General features: G+C 32.7%; 1 protein-coding gene across 1 annotated transcript in view; it reads left to right on the forward strand.

Annotated features, from left to right (window-relative positions):
* Positions 1-19742, forward strand: part of LOC124369166 (calcium/calmodulin-dependent protein kinase kinase 2) — a 191778-nt gene that overhangs the window by 161174 nt on the left and 10862 nt on the right. Inside the window, exons 8-10 of the mRNA XM_046826961.1 lie at positions 9823-9966; positions 12082-12192; positions 17907-18100. Of these exons, the coding sequence (XP_046682917.1) occupies positions 9823-9966; positions 12082-12192; positions 17907-18100 (449 nt within the window). The remainder of the gene's footprint in view (positions 1-9822; positions 9967-12081; positions 12193-17906; positions 18101-19742) is intronic.

Raw genomic sequence — 19742 nt, forward strand, 5'->3', positions numbered from 1 at the left:
GTGGTCTGTGGTAGGAATCCCTTTGGTGACAATTCAGCATAATTATTTTTGTGCTACCTTCAGAAATCAGGAAAACAGGTCAGAGTAAGCACAGAGCAAATGAAAGGAATCACCTTATTCCATCTTTCTCATCAAAATTACTACAGATTATACAATTTGTAAGTTATTCTTTTGTAGGGTTTTTTTCTGTATTTTAAGTATTCATTTAAATATATAGATTTTTACCATAAGATAATTTAATATTGTAAAGGTTAAGCATTTTTTATTTTTCTATTAAAAGAATAAGTTAATAATTTGCCACAATTGTAGTAAACTATTTTATATTTTCTGTATACAATATGAGGTTGAGTGGTAGAGAGGGCTTAATAGCCCTAACTCCGCCTCTTTAATAAAAGCATTTTTCATTTCATTTCAATTTTCGTAAACCAATTACTAGGTGCCCGGTTGCTTAGTTCAGAGAACGCTCGAACGTATTTTTACCCAACCTTACTTAAACTGGGGTTTACCCAAGGGATATATGGTGTTGAAGGACGTAACCCCCTGCTGTGGCATGGGACCTCACTGATTCTTGACAGGAGAGTGACAAATCCTCCGACTTCTCCACCTTTTCAACCAAAAGCCACAGCTCAAATGAATGATTCTCAATCGTAGGACAACAGTAAAAATATTAGCTGGACACAGCTGAAAAATACTACACTTTGTAGGAAATGTAGCAATTTTTTCTTCGGAATTGTTCATTCAGTGAAGAATAAAACGAGCCAGGATCCCACTGAAGGATAGGTGTGCTTGATAAATAATGTTAATGTACCGCGTAACTCACCAGGGCCCAGGTCCTGAACAAATCTACATAATATAGTACCCTCAATACCGACGACACAGTGAAGGGGGTATTCGGTAGTTTACTGTACTCTGTTCCTTTAAAAGGATTACAAAATCTTTACAATTTTCAGGTAAATTAGAACTTGTAAATGGTATATAATTAAACCTTCTGATTTAAGTTTTATTTTAACATTGTATAGGTGGCCTATACTATTTTGATTGTTTGTTTGAATACTGAATACTGGCTAAAATAATGACTACTTCCTAAATGCTCCTGATTATCAGGAATAATTTCCCTCAATTTTGCGGCAGCACATAATGAACATTGCAAGTACATTGCACCTGTAACATTGATTATTGATTATTCTCAATTATTAAAAGTAATACACTTACTGTTTCAATATTTAACCACTGCCTGGAAGACGTTTACCACCAAATCTATTAAAGCTAGTATATATTTAAGTCATAGGTTTAGTCACTCGTTTCCAAACATTTTTTATAATTTCAATGTTTAGCTCAAAAATGTCGATTTATAATATCTTTGTGTTAGTTATATTATTGACCATTTAAACCAAAAGTTTCTAAATGTTCAGTAAGCACTCATAACCATAAATTGGTGGCTAAAGTTGTAACAGATGACCTATATAGGGTTAAAAGTAGTCGAAAAACACTTTAACTTGGAAATAATTAATTGTAAAATATTTAACGGTACCGTAACACACAAAATATGACCAAGCGCACACCTCATAAACCGGCATCCCTGGACCGGCCAGGTATTTTATAGAGTTAATATGTTTGTCTTATAGTTTGTTAGTGGCCGATAGCAAAGAGGTTATATAGAAAAGAGTTAGAACACAACGCGCCGTCAAAGTTTGGTATTCTGGCCTTCTCTTACCGAACATAAAACTTTAACTCACTCTTCTGTGACGTGCTTCATCACGTATTCTCTTGTGTTTTCAAGTTATACAGTAGTTCTGTCCGGTCAGTGATATAAAGTGATAAGAAGATTACGTGATTCTGTGAGATTATGATAAAATAAAAACAACCGCAATATACATAACTATCGTCCAATGAATTATGAAATAGTATTTCATAGTAAGTTTATTATTGTTTTCAGTAAATGCACTAACGTAATTTTCCCCCACACTATCTAAAAATTTGATAAAAATAATAACATTGTTTCTGTATAACCTCAATACACCTTAGTACCATTGAAATAGCTTTTAATAATTAAATTTTAAATACATTCTATTTCTAACAAAGTACATATTCTGTCACACTTTTGGGAAAAAATCAAGTATTCTACTCATCCTTGAGTTCTACACAAACATGTAAACGCTTGGTAAGTATTTGGAACAAAACGAGTACAGTACCATTTTCATGTCCCATAAAAACTTTCCGAAAGAGTGTACATTATTCCTTTAATAACACATAGAAAACGTATAGCAAGTTATTAAAAGTTCGATTCCAAATCATCTAATTGCCGAGTCACATAGTCAAATGAATATTTCACAATCACCGCTTAGGTGTCATTACGCACACAACAAAAACTTTCCGAAGTCGTACTCGAAAGAATCTAAATTATTAAAAGTGTTTGTGATGTCAATGCATCTAATTACCGAGTCACATAGTTAAATAAATGACTCACAGTCACAGTTCATGTGACTGTTTCATTTGTCATTTCGCCCCTTATAAACACTTTCCAAAATCGTAATCGAAAGATCATAATAATGTATACTACTTCAATAACAAATTGAAATCGTAGAGCAGGGAAACTATACTCGTAAAAATATCTCTGCTTGAGTACAAGGAGTTCAAAGAGCATGATTTTGAAACTTCTTTCGAATATTTACATTAATCAGTAAAAAAACTTTACACCATCCAAAAACGAAATTTTTCTCCTATCCAACTTTGATTGTTATTTGTGTAACCACGATCCCTATTCATGACGTTGTTTGTTTACCAGATAAGGCTATTTTTTTTTAAATTTCCTTTATTCCTTTATTTTTATAGATATAAGTGGTCAGAAACCCTGTATTAGTCAAATAATAATGTATTCCTTTTACCTGTATCTGTACTATCCCATTAGAAAGTGTTTCACATATAACACATTACTCTCTAGGTTCCACATGTAACATGAACATGTTCTTCTTTAATTATTTGTTTAAGATCGCCATATAACAAATTGAGCTAATCCAGAAATAATAACTTACTCGTAACGTGCATGATACTACTGTTTTACAACCGCGTTGGTTGGTTATCAGTATTGCACATGTAGTGGAGTATATCATTGCATAATATAACCGCTACTCCGTTATTTATCATTGGACTGGGCATAAAATTATTGTGTTCATAAGGTTCTACAGAGAACTTATTTCTTCAAACCCCGTTTCTTTAAAATCAAGATCCTTATGAAACTCTGCATGTGACATTGCTTGTTTAGCTCTCACTGTCTTGAATTTATTTTTAGTCATATACGAGTATTAAATGAATCACATATGCAGATCTCTATGGTTTATTTGGCGCCAAACTAAAATTTTAGCCAGGGTCGTCCAAATTCTATTTTTCAAATATTTATTTTATAATAAGACCTTTAATAATATTAAATTATACTTAACCAATACTTTCATGTCATATATTTTTCACTCACTTATCGTGTTCGCCTTCAGAAAACATATCGTCACTGGTGCCATAAGTAATTAGTAGTTTATTCCTGTGTGATGTACGATTGAAAATAGACTAATTAGTAAAAAAAATTCAAAATAACTGATTAGTAGAAATGATGTACTAATCAATTCCAAAGTGTTTGAACACACATTTATATTAGTTTGCACTCTGTAACTTTATCTCTGAAGAATGCCAGTAACCAAGATAACTTTTTGTAATTAAATCTGTTGAACTTTGCCGATAATTTACTGTTAGTCAGAGCTTTATCAACAACGTGAATTGTTTAAGACCATTGTTTACTTCTAAACTGTCAAGTCTAGAAAGTTTGTGAAGTTATCTTCTAAGTCTCTTTATAGGGCAAAATTGTAGTATCCGATGTGGTTGGGAATGTTTAAAATGCATAAATAAACTAGACGAGTATTTACACCTACAGTATTAGAATAATAGTACTTTTACTATTTGTACATTCGTAACTGCAGTTGTAGTTGGAGGCAATAAAGATGAAAAAGGGTAATTTTAGCTAGAAATTACTTTTTATGTTGGTTTCCAAAACATTTCGAGTGCTAAGATCCGTAAATAGTGTACTGCAAAAGTCATTTATACACGCAATTTTTGTTTTAATACATTAACTTAACATTTGTCACCGACGGATTTAAGAGAATGCCTTCATTTAAAGAAGCCAAAATTATAATACAAATATAAAATGTTGTAGGAAAAACTTTTATGTTAAATTTCATTGATATATCACTTGTATTTTTCAAAATATAACTCAAACCTTTGACCCAAAGCAATGGATTGGGCACTTTGCTGCAGCGTGTTAATTTGTTGTTTTGCCTTGTTAGCGAGTTTCTGCGTCTCTGTTAGTATTTTCTCCGAGAGAATAGTTGCTCATTCTCATTCTTACATTCTCTCTTTTCCTTGCTTGTATCATTTGTATTACTGTGTGTGTGTTTGTATCCAACATACTTAGGGGAAACAAAGGCACATTGGCGCACTGTTAGGGAAGACACTGTTTTTTTTTTAATGATTGAGGCTTTTACTGTGAAGTGTTTGTTCTCAATGATGACGGTGAGATTGGAAACAAAACATTAATTCAGAACGTTTCTGATGCATTCAGTCGCCGTTTACAAATTCAGTCGTTTTAACTTCGGCCAAAATTAAACGAAATTTCATACTTGTAATTCCTTGTAGAGGGATCAAAGAAATCTCTACTTTGCCTATCTCCAGAGTCCCAGTTATCTTAAAGAGCTATACATTTAAAATTAAATAATATCTTTCCAACCAAAATTCGATAGCACACCTTAACAAATCAACTAACATACTTCCATTACCCTGAGGATGTTCTTAAAACTTTCCAAACACTTTAATTTGTGTACAAAAATGCCTCTCTCATCTTGCTCATGCAATTATGCGACACACATATGGATACACCATCTCTCCTATAGTGAAAGCAGAAATTCCTTCTCAAAATGATATGTTCTAAAAGCTCCCAGTCCAATGAGAGGCGATGTCCAATTCTAAATCCTTCAGTTTCTTTTGATCTTATACAGGAAGAATAAGATTTCTTTCTACACATCTATAGTGTTTTATATTCCTCTTACTTCCCGGGTCTTGATTTCTAGAGAAGGGTTTCTGTTAGTGATACTCTACGCACGAGTCATTGCTATTACATTGTACGCTTGCTGGCATCGTGTTCAATTATTTGATTGTAATATTAGCATACATATACCACAACAAGCAGAAATGAACGTTTTTTCCGATAGCCAACTTAGAGACTAAATTTTTCACCATTATTTTCCTTTTATAGACGTTAAAAATTAGGTATCGAAAAATAGGGTTATTGTTAAATAACATTATACCGACCTTATACAAACTAGCATATTTAGGGAGGAATACACACTTTGCACTCTAAGGTTTTAATTATATTCATTGTACGTGACCCTCTCATGCTCGAATTTGCGTCTTCTCAGAGTGATACTTCATAACATCATTTCGATCGTGCTTATCGATACAATTGTTCTGGTTCTTCTTCATCAAATCAATCGAATATTTGGATATATGATACTGCTTTATATGAGTAGAGTGATCGGCAGGGAAGTGGAGAGGATCGAGACTGCTGACCAAGGTGTGTACGTGCCCCGTAAAAGCTAAAGCTGGCCCTCGATTTTTCAGATTGTGTGTTCCAACTGCCGATTAAGTTGGTTTCATGATCTACTAATCTTACCTCTCAAACATATTTATCAAAAATATCAAACTTTTATTTGTTGTGTGTGGTAATACGAGTATACAAGCAGGACATTTCATTTCGTATATCACAAATTAGTCTTCAGATAAAAAACATAATATTAAATTTCACTTTCTCATTCCATAGCAGAGGAGCTCGAAATATAAAATTCTATATCTTCAGAATAACTAAAACCCACTCTCTTGAGAAAGAAGAAAATAAGAAATTAAGTTTAAAACTAATAATTCTTTTAAGGTTTTAAGGCGTGCCTTATGAATTTTAAATATATATATATTGATGAATCAATATTATATATATATATTCAATATATGATTCATTATATATATATATATATATATATATATATATATATGAATCAATAATACATATATTATTGATTCCTGGCTTCGATTACTACATTGTCAGATGATGGTAGGGGAACATTTTGAACACTTACTTTGATCACAGGTACTTAAAAATTGGTGTTTACTTGTAATACTTAATAATTTACATTGTTCAATTTTTTAAAAATTAAAATAGCTATAACTACTGAATGAATCCACCTTTTTAAGTCCAGTTTGCGGCATTGTACTCTGCTAAGTAAGACCTTTAATTTGATACCAAACTTGACATATGCTGCTATTTAAGAATTTTGTCTGACTCCTTGTGGACCGTCCCCCAAAGGGATTATCTGGTCGGTAATTGGGCAGATATGTGCGTTACTATCACCAGTAAGCACGTGTGAACTTTGGTATTTTTTTATATTGTGGTTTAAAAATTAAAAAAGAGGTTCCAGACTTAATTGACACCCTGTATATACATTATAAATATTAACTATAAGATATTTACATTTTTAGGGCTTTTACGAAGGTGATACCTAGTTATTCTTATGGTACAAATCTAAACCCAAAGATCTATTAGGCATTTGCAAATAAAAAAGAAACTTTACCTTTTTAAAACCTTTAGCCCTTATCGAACAACTAAGCAGGACTGTAGGGCAGGATACAGAATATACGGACCAGGAATTAATATGGCAGTGCCCCTGGGAAGACATGCCACGGTTTTCAGGCGGAGGTCATGGCATTAGACTCATGTTTCAGAAGACTCATACAAATGAGGACAAAAGGATTTAAATACTTAATAATCTCGTATAGTCAGGCTGCACTAACGGCACTTGATACCTGTTCGTTTGACTCGAAAGCAGTCTGGGAATGTAAGAATGCTCTAGCTGAGCTGGCAATGAATAACAGAGTAACACTCGGTTGGGTTCCGGGTCATGAAGGCATTCATGGAAATGAAAAAACAGACATCCTCGCCAAAAAGGGAGCGGAGTCCATGATGGTGAGGCCTGGCCAGGTTGCGGGATAGCCTTCTCCAACAGTAAAGCTCTGGTCAAAGATTGGGAAAAGAGGATAAGAAACATTAATTGGAGTAGAGTTTTAGGATTAAGACTATCCAAAATGTTTATCTCTCCTTACGTTAAAGGGTGGACAGCTCTTTTGGATCAGAATAAGGAGGATATAAGACTGATATTAGGATGTTGACAGGATATGTTCCCATAAAGAAACATCTTATGAGGGTGGGCCTTAGCCAGACTGACGAATGTAGACTATGTGGATAAGAGGAGGAATTAGCAGAGCATATTTGTTTGGATTGCCCTGCCATCTTAGAAACTCGGAAAATATTCCTCGGAGCATATCTCCTTAGCCCCAAGGATATCAGAGAACAGGAGTTCTCAAATCTGATCGGTTTTTGTAAAAGCCTTGGACTTTGAGAACACCAAATTAAAATAAGGGAGGCGCAGAGGTCCTTTTAGGACTAAGCGCGGGGACAAACTGTCCTTTTCCCTCAGGACAAAAAAAACAGAACATTTTAAAAGATTTCACTTATTAATTTGAAAGGGAATGGTTCAAATTCCCATACCATGATTGTACATATAACCGGTTCGAAATGTTATAACAAACTAAAATGTAAATACACACAATTTGACATATAAATTAAAGATTTAAATAGATTCCAGATACACCAGGTAGACAGTTTTACTTTACCTTAAACAAACCCTCTATTTATAAAATTAGTCTATTGACAGAAACTTTTCACTGGTTAGTTATATAATTAAGGCGGATATTAGAACTGGAAAACGACCGAATTCTTATATGGCTTATTTCTTGGTAATTTTGATCCTTATATGCTGTCTGGTTAAGTGAAGTACTACTCGAAGTTTAATATTTACCCTTTTATCAAACTGTGTCTATTTTGGACAGAGTGTTCAGAAATATTTTTGTCGCAGTCGTTGTTTTTGTCTCATTTTTTCAAATATTAATTTCTGATATTACTCAGAGGTTTTGAGTTAGCCATATCCAACTTAAAATCAACTCCGTCTTTCTTTTATATGAGGAGGATAATTTTGAAGCCATTGTAATCAAATCATTATAAGGTGATTGATTTTCTTACATATCTCCATATTGGCAATCTTTAAAAGTTATGATCGTTTGGAATCAAATGTACCAAAACTATATTTTTTTATTAGTGGTTAAAGCTACTGTAGTTTGAAATTTCCTTTCAAGTTTCTAAAAACGAATCAAGATATTTTTGTCTAATTTTTGTTGTGTACTAAAACCAAGTGTTTTTCAACCTGTGTTCCAAGTGTTATATTTCTGGTATTTTTATCTCAAGAGTTTTAGTGCTGCTTGTGAAGTTCTTTCAGCCGTTCTTATCCCAGAGAAGGACTCACTTTATCTCCTCGTGGTTCGGGTTAGACAACAAGAGCGACTGTTAGCATGTATCCCTTTGGTTGATAGGCTAGACCATACATTATCTCAGTACTTAACAGGTCTGGGAAGCGATACTTCCTCCATTCCTGCCTCTGCCCTAAGACTAGTTCCTGTAGTTTATCTGTAGTTTGTGATCAATTACGTTCTCATTTATATTGTGTTATTAATTAGTATTGACTCAGAATGATTCCTGCTATTCCTTTCTCCTTCCTCGGTTCACAGACGTTTATCAAGATTATAATCACACTTGGAATAAAACTTATATGAATCACATAAGAGCTATCCACTATTTAAATATGTTGTAAGGTTTAAAGATAGTAGGTTAATTTTAGAAAATACGTAGTATGTTAACAAAGTATTACAAATTTTTGAATAGTTACTCAACAAGTGAAAATCAACTTTGAAAACTATTAGTGTATGTTTAATATGGTATTTCGTGGCCACAGATGCTCATAAAATCTGCCTATCTTCCAAAAGTATATATTATTATTACGTGTGTATTTTGATCGTCTCATAAAACGTTTCCATTTTAAAGAAAGTACGTCTAAGATTTCGTCCTGCTTTTTAAATTAAATTCTCGAATCAGGTCTTCCTTTTCACTTATGTTCCTTATTATTGTAATGAATCTAATATTTTTTATAAGAGAGCAAAATTTTAACTAACCACATTATGTTGTATTTTATAAGGCACTATCTACTGATACCAAAATCTAATACAAACACTTTGGTTGTTTATTTTAACGATATTTTTTATTTTCATTTTGAAAGTTTGCACATTGTTAATAAACACGTATTGCTTACTATTTTTATAATAATTTTCTTACCAAGATTAAAACATACTTACTATTAAAAATACAAAAACTGCCAGTTTAAGCCTTAATTGATGAACATATATGGCATCAGCTTGAAGCATTTAATATCAATCGGTAATCCAGTAGCGACTATTTATATTGCTGTCTCCCAGATATTATTTTAACTATCGAAAAAAGCGGTAAGAACAAAACAATGATTAGTATTAAATAATGTTTATTCTACTTTTACTAATACGTATGGTAAGAATAAATCCCCTTTGAGGCAACTTGAAAGATAATAAGTTAAATTTTGTCACGTAGTAAAGTGTATTTTTATGATATACATTATACAAATTATTTAGAAAAAAATTATGTTTCTTATAGTAGACAAAACATTGTGCCAACACAAAGGAATCCCAGTTACAAATTAAAATAATAGAATTTGATATAATGAAAATGTGTTTCTGTTACATAAACATTTGGTTAAACTTTTTTTTTTCATTAATTTCCAGGCGATAACTGTGTCTATTAATTTGTATTTGTTCCAGGACGAAATGCTCCCAACAGGAAAGGAGCAAATCCGTTGGACCGTGTATACCGAGAAATTGCTGTACTCAAAAAGCTTGATCATCCTAATGTCGTGAAACTCATAGAAGTGCTTGATGACCCTTCGGAAGACCATCTGTACTTAGGTAAATGATTTCAGCATATAGTAAAATCTAAAATATGAACTAATAGCTTAATGTGACAGCCAGCGTTAACTCTTTGTTCAAATTATTCGCATTTATAAAACCGGCCTCAATGCTTAAATGAACATTAATTTTCTATTAACAAACTGAATCAGTGCGAGATTTCTAAGAACAGGCTAACCATACATAGATATGGTTTTATGTGTATTACCACGACATTTTAAAACTATTCTCAATACTAGAATTGGTATGAATTTCCTATCAACGAACTGAAGCAATTCCTGAGAATTTTTAGAATAGATTAAGCGTTTATATAGTATATGGCTTTATATTTTAACCTAAAATTTTCACTTTTAATTGATTCACAGAAGACATCCCTCATTCACTACGTTCTGTCACCGTGTTCTATTAGTAATATATTGTATTTTAAAAGATATTATTTCTTCAAATGGACTGTTAAAAAGGAAAATGGTAACTAAATGTTATTACTTTATCGGTTTAGTTACATCAAATTAGTTTTAAGTTAGCTGAACAGAATCGATCCAATTAAAATGTAGTTACAGAGATATTTATTTGCTATAAATCATGTAAAAACTAACATAATAAAGTAATACGCTTTGGATACCGTATTTTCTGTACGTTGGTTCTGTGAATATTTATTAAAGCAATAAATGCATTGAACTAAGCATAAACTTTAAAAAAACGTTTGTTTATCTTGTTACTTTTATAATATTATAACTTTGGTTATAAGTTATTTTCAAACAATAACTATATAACTATTTCTTAAACTTCGACTAAACACAAAATTTAACAAACTAAACCAGTCGTTATAAGTAGTTTTACATGTGGTAGTAATTGGATGCAGTTTAAAATGTACTACCTGTGGACGACAGAGATACCACACATTTTCACCCTTGTTTTAAAGGCTTCGAATTTTTTGTACTCTCATCAGTTGTACTCTGTTTTGTCAGTGACATTCAGGACAGTGTTGGACAGCTCGCGTTTTCCTTGACGGCAAGGCGGTCCAGTATGTATGATAGTAAAACAATGACTTACATAACAAACAAATATATGGCGTGATTGTCATATACAATAATGAGTTCTCGAATTTTAATTACTTTTACAATAAAAGAAAACACTCTATGGGGCTTAATTTATATTTTAGAATTTTCTTCCCCATACATGACAGTATACATTTTCTGATTGAATGTAAATGACGAGGAAATACCTCATAACACAACCACGACATGAAGAAATGAAGGAATCAAACCAACATTTTAATCTGGCAATAGATTCCAAAAACTTACGAAAGTTCTGCAAGTACGAGTATATCATTTAAATTATTATAACGCATTCACGTGATCTGACACCATATCCATATTGCATGCAGTTTGAGTAATAGAAACACCCTTTTCAAGAAAAATTTGGTAAATAATAAATAATTTTCTTTGGTATTGCTTATAGTGAAATTTAATTGGTCCAGTATAGAAATGTATTGAACTGTTTTAGATTACTGTTGGATTACATTACTGTTTCTCAAAAATGAAACTGCATACAGTTTACATTACTGTTTCTTTCAAATGGTTTTTTTCCTAAAGTAATTTTTATGGATCTAATTGTTACATTATTAATTTCATATGTAAATAAAACGTTTATACTATTACTTGTGTGTGGTATCATAAAATAATTATTTTATAGTATACACTCATATTATTATTATCGTTATTATAAAGAGGGGTCGTTATGCAAAGTTGCCCGTCCATCACTGCAACCAATAAAATACGTGGCCACAGTATTCAATGTATTTTTAGTCGTAAGTTTGGTTTTTGGATCTTAACTACTGCAATATTTTATCATATAAGTTTTCTATTGGCTATTTACATGATGAAGTTCATTTTTTGCCGTAATTATTACATAGTAGGATACTAACAAGACAATATTGTCAATACTGTGTTTGTATTCTGCAGTATAGAAAGTGAAGCTAGGTTATTATATCCTCAACGTAGCTACATTATTATTAGTTTCAAGGACTTCTCGTTGGAAGGCTCTTGAAACACACTGGATGGCGGAAATTGTTGTAATTACCATTATTTGTGACATTGATGTTTACTGCTGCAGTGTTCGAGCTGTTAGAGCGAGGCGAAGTACTCCAACTGCCCACAGAAAACCCTCTCAGTGAGCTCCAGGCTTGGGCATACTTCAGGGACACGATTCTAGGGCTTGAATATTGTAAGTGTTGTTCTTTGAGTACATACTTTAACCTTAAACAAATGTAACACTCGCAAAAAATAAAAGTATACTGATAAAGTTATGGTAGGTATCATACATGACAATTGACTTTTTGAATGAAATTTTGTCTAGGGGTCTTTTATTTTTTAAGAATTAATTGTTGTCAGAATCGTTTTGACGTTTTAATTTCTTCCTTTCATATGTAAGCGAGTGTACAAAAACCCTGGTATTTTCATTTTTGTACTTAGTACTTTGAATAAAAAATTGTTAAAATCTGGCTCATAACTGATTTAAAACTCAAATGTGTCTGTTCTTCCGCAGAACTAAAGTCGTATATTCACGGGACTGAGACATGATCTGTTGCCAATATGGGGGTCTATAAACAATTTGGGGTTTTTTATACATCCTAGAGTGCAATCACACCAACACTCATGGAAATGAATTATTTTGTTAACGTTGTTGAGGTGAATACATTTTAGTACTATTTCCAAACATTATTACTCATGAACAGTGCGTTTATTACATTTAGGAGTTTGTTGAATTCACAGATTTCAAATAAAGAAGCGAGATGTGTCTTCTTAAAACCTTTATATAAATTCTTTTGTCCTCGGCTGTATTTGGACCACCAACTATGAACATAAGAGTAGAAAGGTGACACAGAAGGATCGCTGGGGTGGGAGCCTGTGTACTCGTTATTTCTATAGCAGCTTTGTAAAGTAGTACCCTTTAATGCTCTCCATTGTTTGCGCAGTTTTAAAGGTAACACTATAACAATCAGTCTCTTGTTACTTCAGTTACATCTGTGACAATTCCCCGAAACTGTGCAGAATTCTATTGAAATGTTGTTTCCGTGGAAGCCACATTCTTGAGAGTATTTTGTTAGAAGGTACTTTAATATATATAATAACATATCACATTTGTGTTAACTCGAAGATGTTCTTGTGGTGATTAGGGGATTAATGTGATATGCCAGTATTTATTCTCATAATTTAATAAATATGAGTTAAGTATCCATTGAGCTAACAACATCATTTTAGAGCTCGGAAGTAATTACGCTAAAAGTGGTATTAGCAACAAGTGCTCAGTTTCATAAAATAATGTACTTTTATACGTTATAATATGCTATAAAGATACATAAAAAATAATGCATTCACAAGTAATGCCAATTAAAAAATAAATTTCAATGTTTCAGTGATTAACACTCGTAGGCTGCAACGTTCCCTAATCGTCTCGTTATATAATAGTTTACGCAACGTTGGTATTGTCATAGACACGATGTTTCGTATGGGTTGTTTGTTGCGGGTCGATTAATTCAAAATGGTGAGACTGTTGTGTACGATAAATGTATCTAACCCCAATATTAGGCTGTATTATCCTATTGGTCGCGTAATTGTCTATTACCGCACGAGTGACGTAATACGTCCATAATTTACTACTATGTAACTAGTACAATCATAAGTATAAAATGAGTTCAACTGTTTTTTTATATACAATTTAGCATCCGTACAGCAAATAAATGTGTATTTAGCCTTAACCCTGAACCCTAAAGAGAACAGTAAAAGAAAAAACTGTTGTACTATTACATTATTAATGATTGGAATATGACTCATATTTTCTAGGTAATACTTTAAGTCATTGGACATATACTTGTATTAATGCTAATATCTTGGTGAATACCTTACGGTTGGTAAAACTAATCCGTGAAAATGGTTCATGACAGTATGTTATGTTATTGTTAAACTATGACTTGACAGTAGGAGATAAAATAAGAATAAAATCGTTATTTCTGTTACATCGTTGTAATGCGCTATTGCGCATTCCTAATTGATGTTTCGTAATTATCAGTTTTGTTTGTTTCAGAATAGATGAATATTGTTCTTTAGGTTTCAAGTCATTTCAGTTGGTGAAAACAATTTATTATCAATCTGTAACGGACTTTGCATGTCTGAGCTTGTCTTATGTTATAATTTTCTCCCTTCATCACTCTGAGTATTTTTTTATGAGTTGTGATGACAGTTATATTGTCTTCTCGTGGCTACAGCACGCCATGTTAACTATTTATATGAACGTTCTCGATCGATCAATAAATTATACTTGCTCTGCTCAAGCACACCCCAATGAACAAGCAAACAAGGATCTAAACTGTGACGTTTCAGATGCAACTGCAATCTATATTTTACTTTTTAAACGCAACATTTTAAAACTAGTTACCTACACTACATTCAAGTTATGAGATGAAAAGGTATGCTTGTAATTGTCTCTGCCAAGACGACATCCGTCGGACATTCATATTTTAGGTTGATAGGCCATTCTACTGACAGCGCTGCTAATTATGTTATTTGAACATGCCATTGCTTAAAACATCATCACATTATTTATTGTTTTAAGTATACACTTATTGAAGTTAAGAACACATTATACGTAAGAAAGTTTTTTTTCTATTACTATGATACTACGGTTTTATTTTGGCCTTGAGTTACTTGTCAGAAGTCCGACCCGGGTAACGCCAAATACTCAATGAGCTGTAAACATCATTTCCAACATTCCAAATGTCGCAATTTCCGTGGTCAACACAGCAATCTCGGATCACTATGGCCAAGAGGCTATAATTAGTAGGAAACGTTCCGGAAGAGAGTAAAAAATCATAAAAACAATAAGAGACCTAAGGCCTGGAAACATTGTTCTTTTCAACACTTCTCTTTCTGAAGAAACACGGAATTTTCTAAATTTAACGCAGTCAAATATTACGCAGCAGTTTCAAATATTTGATTTGGTCCTAAATTTTCATCTTAATAGGTGCTGCCCTACAAACAAAATTAAATATTCTCGAAGAAGACACACAGTAATTGGATCACTAAGAAGATATTGGTTTTAGGACAAAAACCAACTTTTTGTCTGAAATCCATAAAAAACCTCGACGATGAGTTTAAATGTTGTTTCAATAAATGTAAAAGACGTATAAAAATGTTGTCTAAGCAGAGTAAGCATAACTTGTCTCAAAATTAATTTTTTCTTCAAAAACAGTATGGAGTATCATCAATAATACAAAATACAGTGTGATCATATCAAACGTAAAATTAGAGATAAATTTGTGTTTGATGCTGAGTAGGTGGTGAACGAGTTTTACAATTTTTTCGCGTCCGTAGCCGTTTTTTGCGAGCTAAACCCACAGCCTATACAGCCTCAAGTGAATCTTACGTGGAAGCACAGTCAAGTAACGTCACTGGTACTGGCACGGGTTGTTGTAGAAGAGCTCGACTGACTGAATCATGAAACGGCTCCCTGCCATAAAAATTTAATGATCTTGGATTGATGTCAATGTGGTACATAAAGAAATGCTTTAAACATATTCTGGAACCACTAACACGTTTAATTAGCTTGTCTTTCCAATAATGAGTATTTCCCTCCCCAGTTTCACAAACAACTACCAGCGTGTCTCAATTTTACCAGTTTTGAGCTAAACTTTTGAAAAACGTTTTTGTTTGAATGCAATACTTTAAAAATAAAAAGAACTGTTTTTCTGCAGACCAAGTTGGGTTCAAAAAAGGAAAATCGACTATAGACACTGTTGCAAATCTAGTCGATATGGTTGTTGAAGGATTAACAAATCGAAATGCCACCTTAGGTGTGTTTCTCGACCTATGTAATGCATGCGATTGTGATTACCACAAAAACCTGCTCTACAAATTGGAAACACACAGCATCTGAGGCGTGCTACTTTTGTGGCTTAGATCATTTTTAAGCGACAGAACTCAAGTTGTCCAAATCTCAAATCATCTTTCAAACCCAATCCAATTGAGGAATCAATTCTCAGCCCAATTCTGTTTCTGTTTTATGTCATCGACATTGGGTCATCACTACTGCACGGAAAGGTTGTGCAGTATGCTGGTGATACAACTCACTCTCTTTTTCAGAGAATAATCAAATTTTATCCTGGAAGAATGCTCTTTTGTTGAAAAAAAACAATTGCATTCAACACTTCAAAAGCCTCAATCTCTGAACGAACACATCAAAGATCAATGTCATGAACTTTACTCTTCAGCCAGTTGGACTCTCAGTGTGGTCCTGCCACCATGTTGGCAGACTTCACACTTGGAGAAGTCTACAGTTTGAAATTCCTTGGAACACACCTTGATCGAGGGTTGACATGGAATGATCACGTTGACCATGTTTGTGCCAAAATATCTTTAGGAATTTATGTTTTGAGGAATTAGCCTATCGTTATTTGAGGAATCGTTTTTGCCCTACCCTGGCACTGACGATGGTGTATTATGGCTTGATTTACCCCTACCTTATCTACGGAGTGGTACTATGGGGTGCCTGTGCAAACAAAAAGCTGATAAGAGTGTTCATATCACAAAAATAAGCGATTCGAATAATCCGTATTGTATTGCACATTTGGACTTCAAATTCGTGCAGAGTCCTTCAAAAGTTTGTAGCTGTTGACCATGCCGAGTTTCTACATTTTTGAAACAACTGTTTTGTATGTCGAAATGTGTTAAGACATACATTCATATGAGACCAGTGGCAGGGAAAACTACCGAATTGGCCAACACAGAACGGTGGTTCATGTCGTCGCAGGCAAGTGTTCCTTTTACCAACTTTTTAGCATCACAAGCATTTTATAATGTCAACGACCAGGTAATAGGGATATCACTCCAGCACCTGGAGTTAGGGAGATTGGCGAACAGAAAGAAAACGCGTGAATGAAATATTGTCTTTTTTAATGGATTTTGATGTAGATTAGATGGTAAAAAATTAATATAATTGACTCATGCTATACATGATATTCATGTCTATGCAATTAAGGGGCTGACTATATCCGTGACTATAAATTTTTTGTTCCATATAAATACAGTTACTTAAACATAAGTTTTATTCATTTTAAAATATACAACTAGAGGCCCGTTGCAGTTTCTACTGCAGGATTTGCAGGTACCTTTACGTTGAAGTCGACGTGTTCAAAAACATCGCTAAAATCTGTGGTAGTCATTAGAATAAGTCACGGTTCTCGCACCCTAACTCTTGTAGGCTCAAATATGGATATTATCAGGAACAATTACACTCATCATTATAAGCTAAAGTATTCAATTGTCAATCAATATTTCAAGGCTTGGTATCCAATATTTACGAAGAGTTTTGAGTTCATGTGACTGACGTTAGTTTGGTTATGAAAACATAAAAGCAGTTTGGTTTGAGCTTATCTATGGGGCTCATGGAGGATCCTAATTGTTATTGTAATGTTTAAACAACTCTGAATGTGATCAAAATTGTCATTTAAAGTATCGCTGTTTTCTATGATTAAGCTGCAAAAGATTCAAGACATAAGTGACACAAAGTTCTGTATAAATCTGTTCTGTAGTTTCAGAATTTCCATGATGATTCAGCCACTGTTATTTGGCTTGTATATAGATAGAAGATAGTGAAATAGGTAGTTAGATTAAATTAAATAACGTGCTAATTTTAAAACTATCAATCAATCAATCAATCATTTTTTATTCATTAGTTGTACAATACGGTACATCGAATAGTGTCATACATTACTTATATTATATATATATATATATATATATATATATATATATATATATATATAAAAGTACTAAACATACTCAAGTTCCTCTATTGAATACAAAACTAAATCAATCAAATAGTTTTTTACTACCATATTACTTAAACAGTGTTTGTTTATAATATATGTATGAACATTGCAGTACATTTCCAAAGGATCATTCATAGAGATATAAAGCCAGCCAACTTGCTGCTGGGGGAAGATGGACATGTGCAGATAGCAGACTTGGGTGTATGTAATGAGTTCTCTGGGCCAGACGCAACCCTCAGTAACACTGCTGGCACCCCTGCATTCACTGCCCCAGAGGCAATATCTGACAGCAACTTTAGTGGAAAGGTTTGTATTACCTCAAAAGTTAATATAATTGGGGTTTTTGCTTTATTTTGAGGATCAATTTTTTTTAATGATCCATTTGAAAGGTGATAGTACTAAATATTTGAGGTTAAATATAAGATAGGGCTTTGTGGTCCAAATTAAGCTTCAATAAAGAAGTATTTTCTATTCTATTCTCAACTACAAAACTACAATTCTTTATTTAAAGTTGTTATTGGCAATGGGTGATTTATCAGGATTGCAGACTTCTCCTATCATTATATGGCCATAACAATGGCAAATGTCAGCAATTCTGTTATCCTTACAAGTAACATGCTGATACTTAGTTATATCTGTAGTCTGTAAACTGTAATATTGGGTGGGATGTGCATCTGTGCATACTATTAATTTAGATTTATCTTGTCTCAGTTACCACAGTTTACAAAAGTGTCTTGGAGAATCCTCGGAAGAAATAGATATTAACGTGTAGTCACCAGATTTTTAATACACTGTCTTTTGTATTTTCTTATTTTATCATTTTAAACTCAGATTATTTTTTAACTTATTATATATGAAGGAATGATGATTTCAAAACAAATTTAAACCACATCAGTTACAAACTATAACTCAAATAAACATAGATTTAAGTTTTTATAACAATTAAATATTTTCTCACTATTCTTGTTTAATATTTGAAAATAATCTAGCAAAGTACTTCTAACCATTTAGATGTGCTTAATATCATTAAAGTATTAAAATAACATAATACGAACAACTGAAAAACAAAAATGTGATAGATTGAGGTGCTATTAAAAAATGTATGTGTATATGTAGAAACAATTGCCACAAGATAAATCGGTAATAAAAGTGCTTTAGAGAAAATTAATTACTAATGTTTAGTAGAAACAAAGATTTTTTTATCATTGTAATGCCACAAACTTTTTATGCCGATATGAAGGGTGAGAGAAGTTTACTGTTAGCAAAGTGCGTAACTTCTTGGAATGACGTGGCAGAAGCACACACCTACAACTCTCACCTCATAAACAAGTCAATTTCCCAGTTTGTAGCTCCCCATCACCCTTTCCCACTTTTGTTCTTAGTATGATTACTTATTTTACATTTCATAATATTACAATTATTATGTGTTCGTAAATAAAAATTAATGTCACATTTAATACAACACTTGTCAAGGTATTGACCCCCATACTATTCTTAATGTTCTTAATGTTTCACATATTGAAATGCATGTCTGGTGATTATTAATAATATGATTTTACTATATTTTTATTGGATTTCAGAATTACCTTTCCTCCCCTGAACGGGGGGGGGGGGGGAAGAGTATTTAAAAATGTAAATTTGTGTGATCCATTAGTACATTAGTAATTACGCTAGGTAATTAATTACACAGTGTGGTCCATCTAGGTTGATATTTCTCAAATTATTGCAGATTATAAATATTTTGACATGCAAAGCATTTTGGGTATCATTCTGTTATGCATTATAAGCCCTCTTTGTTTAATTTAATAGTAGTATAAACTGATAGATGTATACAACTGATTATACTGATACTGATACTTATACTTATACTGATAAATGTATATAACTGATAGTAGTATAAACAGAATAAAGATGTCGGGAACTCTATTTTCAAATATGCTATTGAAAG

Source organism: Homalodisca vitripennis, chromosome X (assembly GCF_021130785.1).
Source record: "Homalodisca vitripennis isolate AUS2020 chromosome X, UT_GWSS_2.1, whole genome shotgun sequence".
Lineage (NCBI taxonomy): Eukaryota > Metazoa > Arthropoda > Insecta > Hemiptera > Cicadellidae > Homalodisca > Homalodisca vitripennis.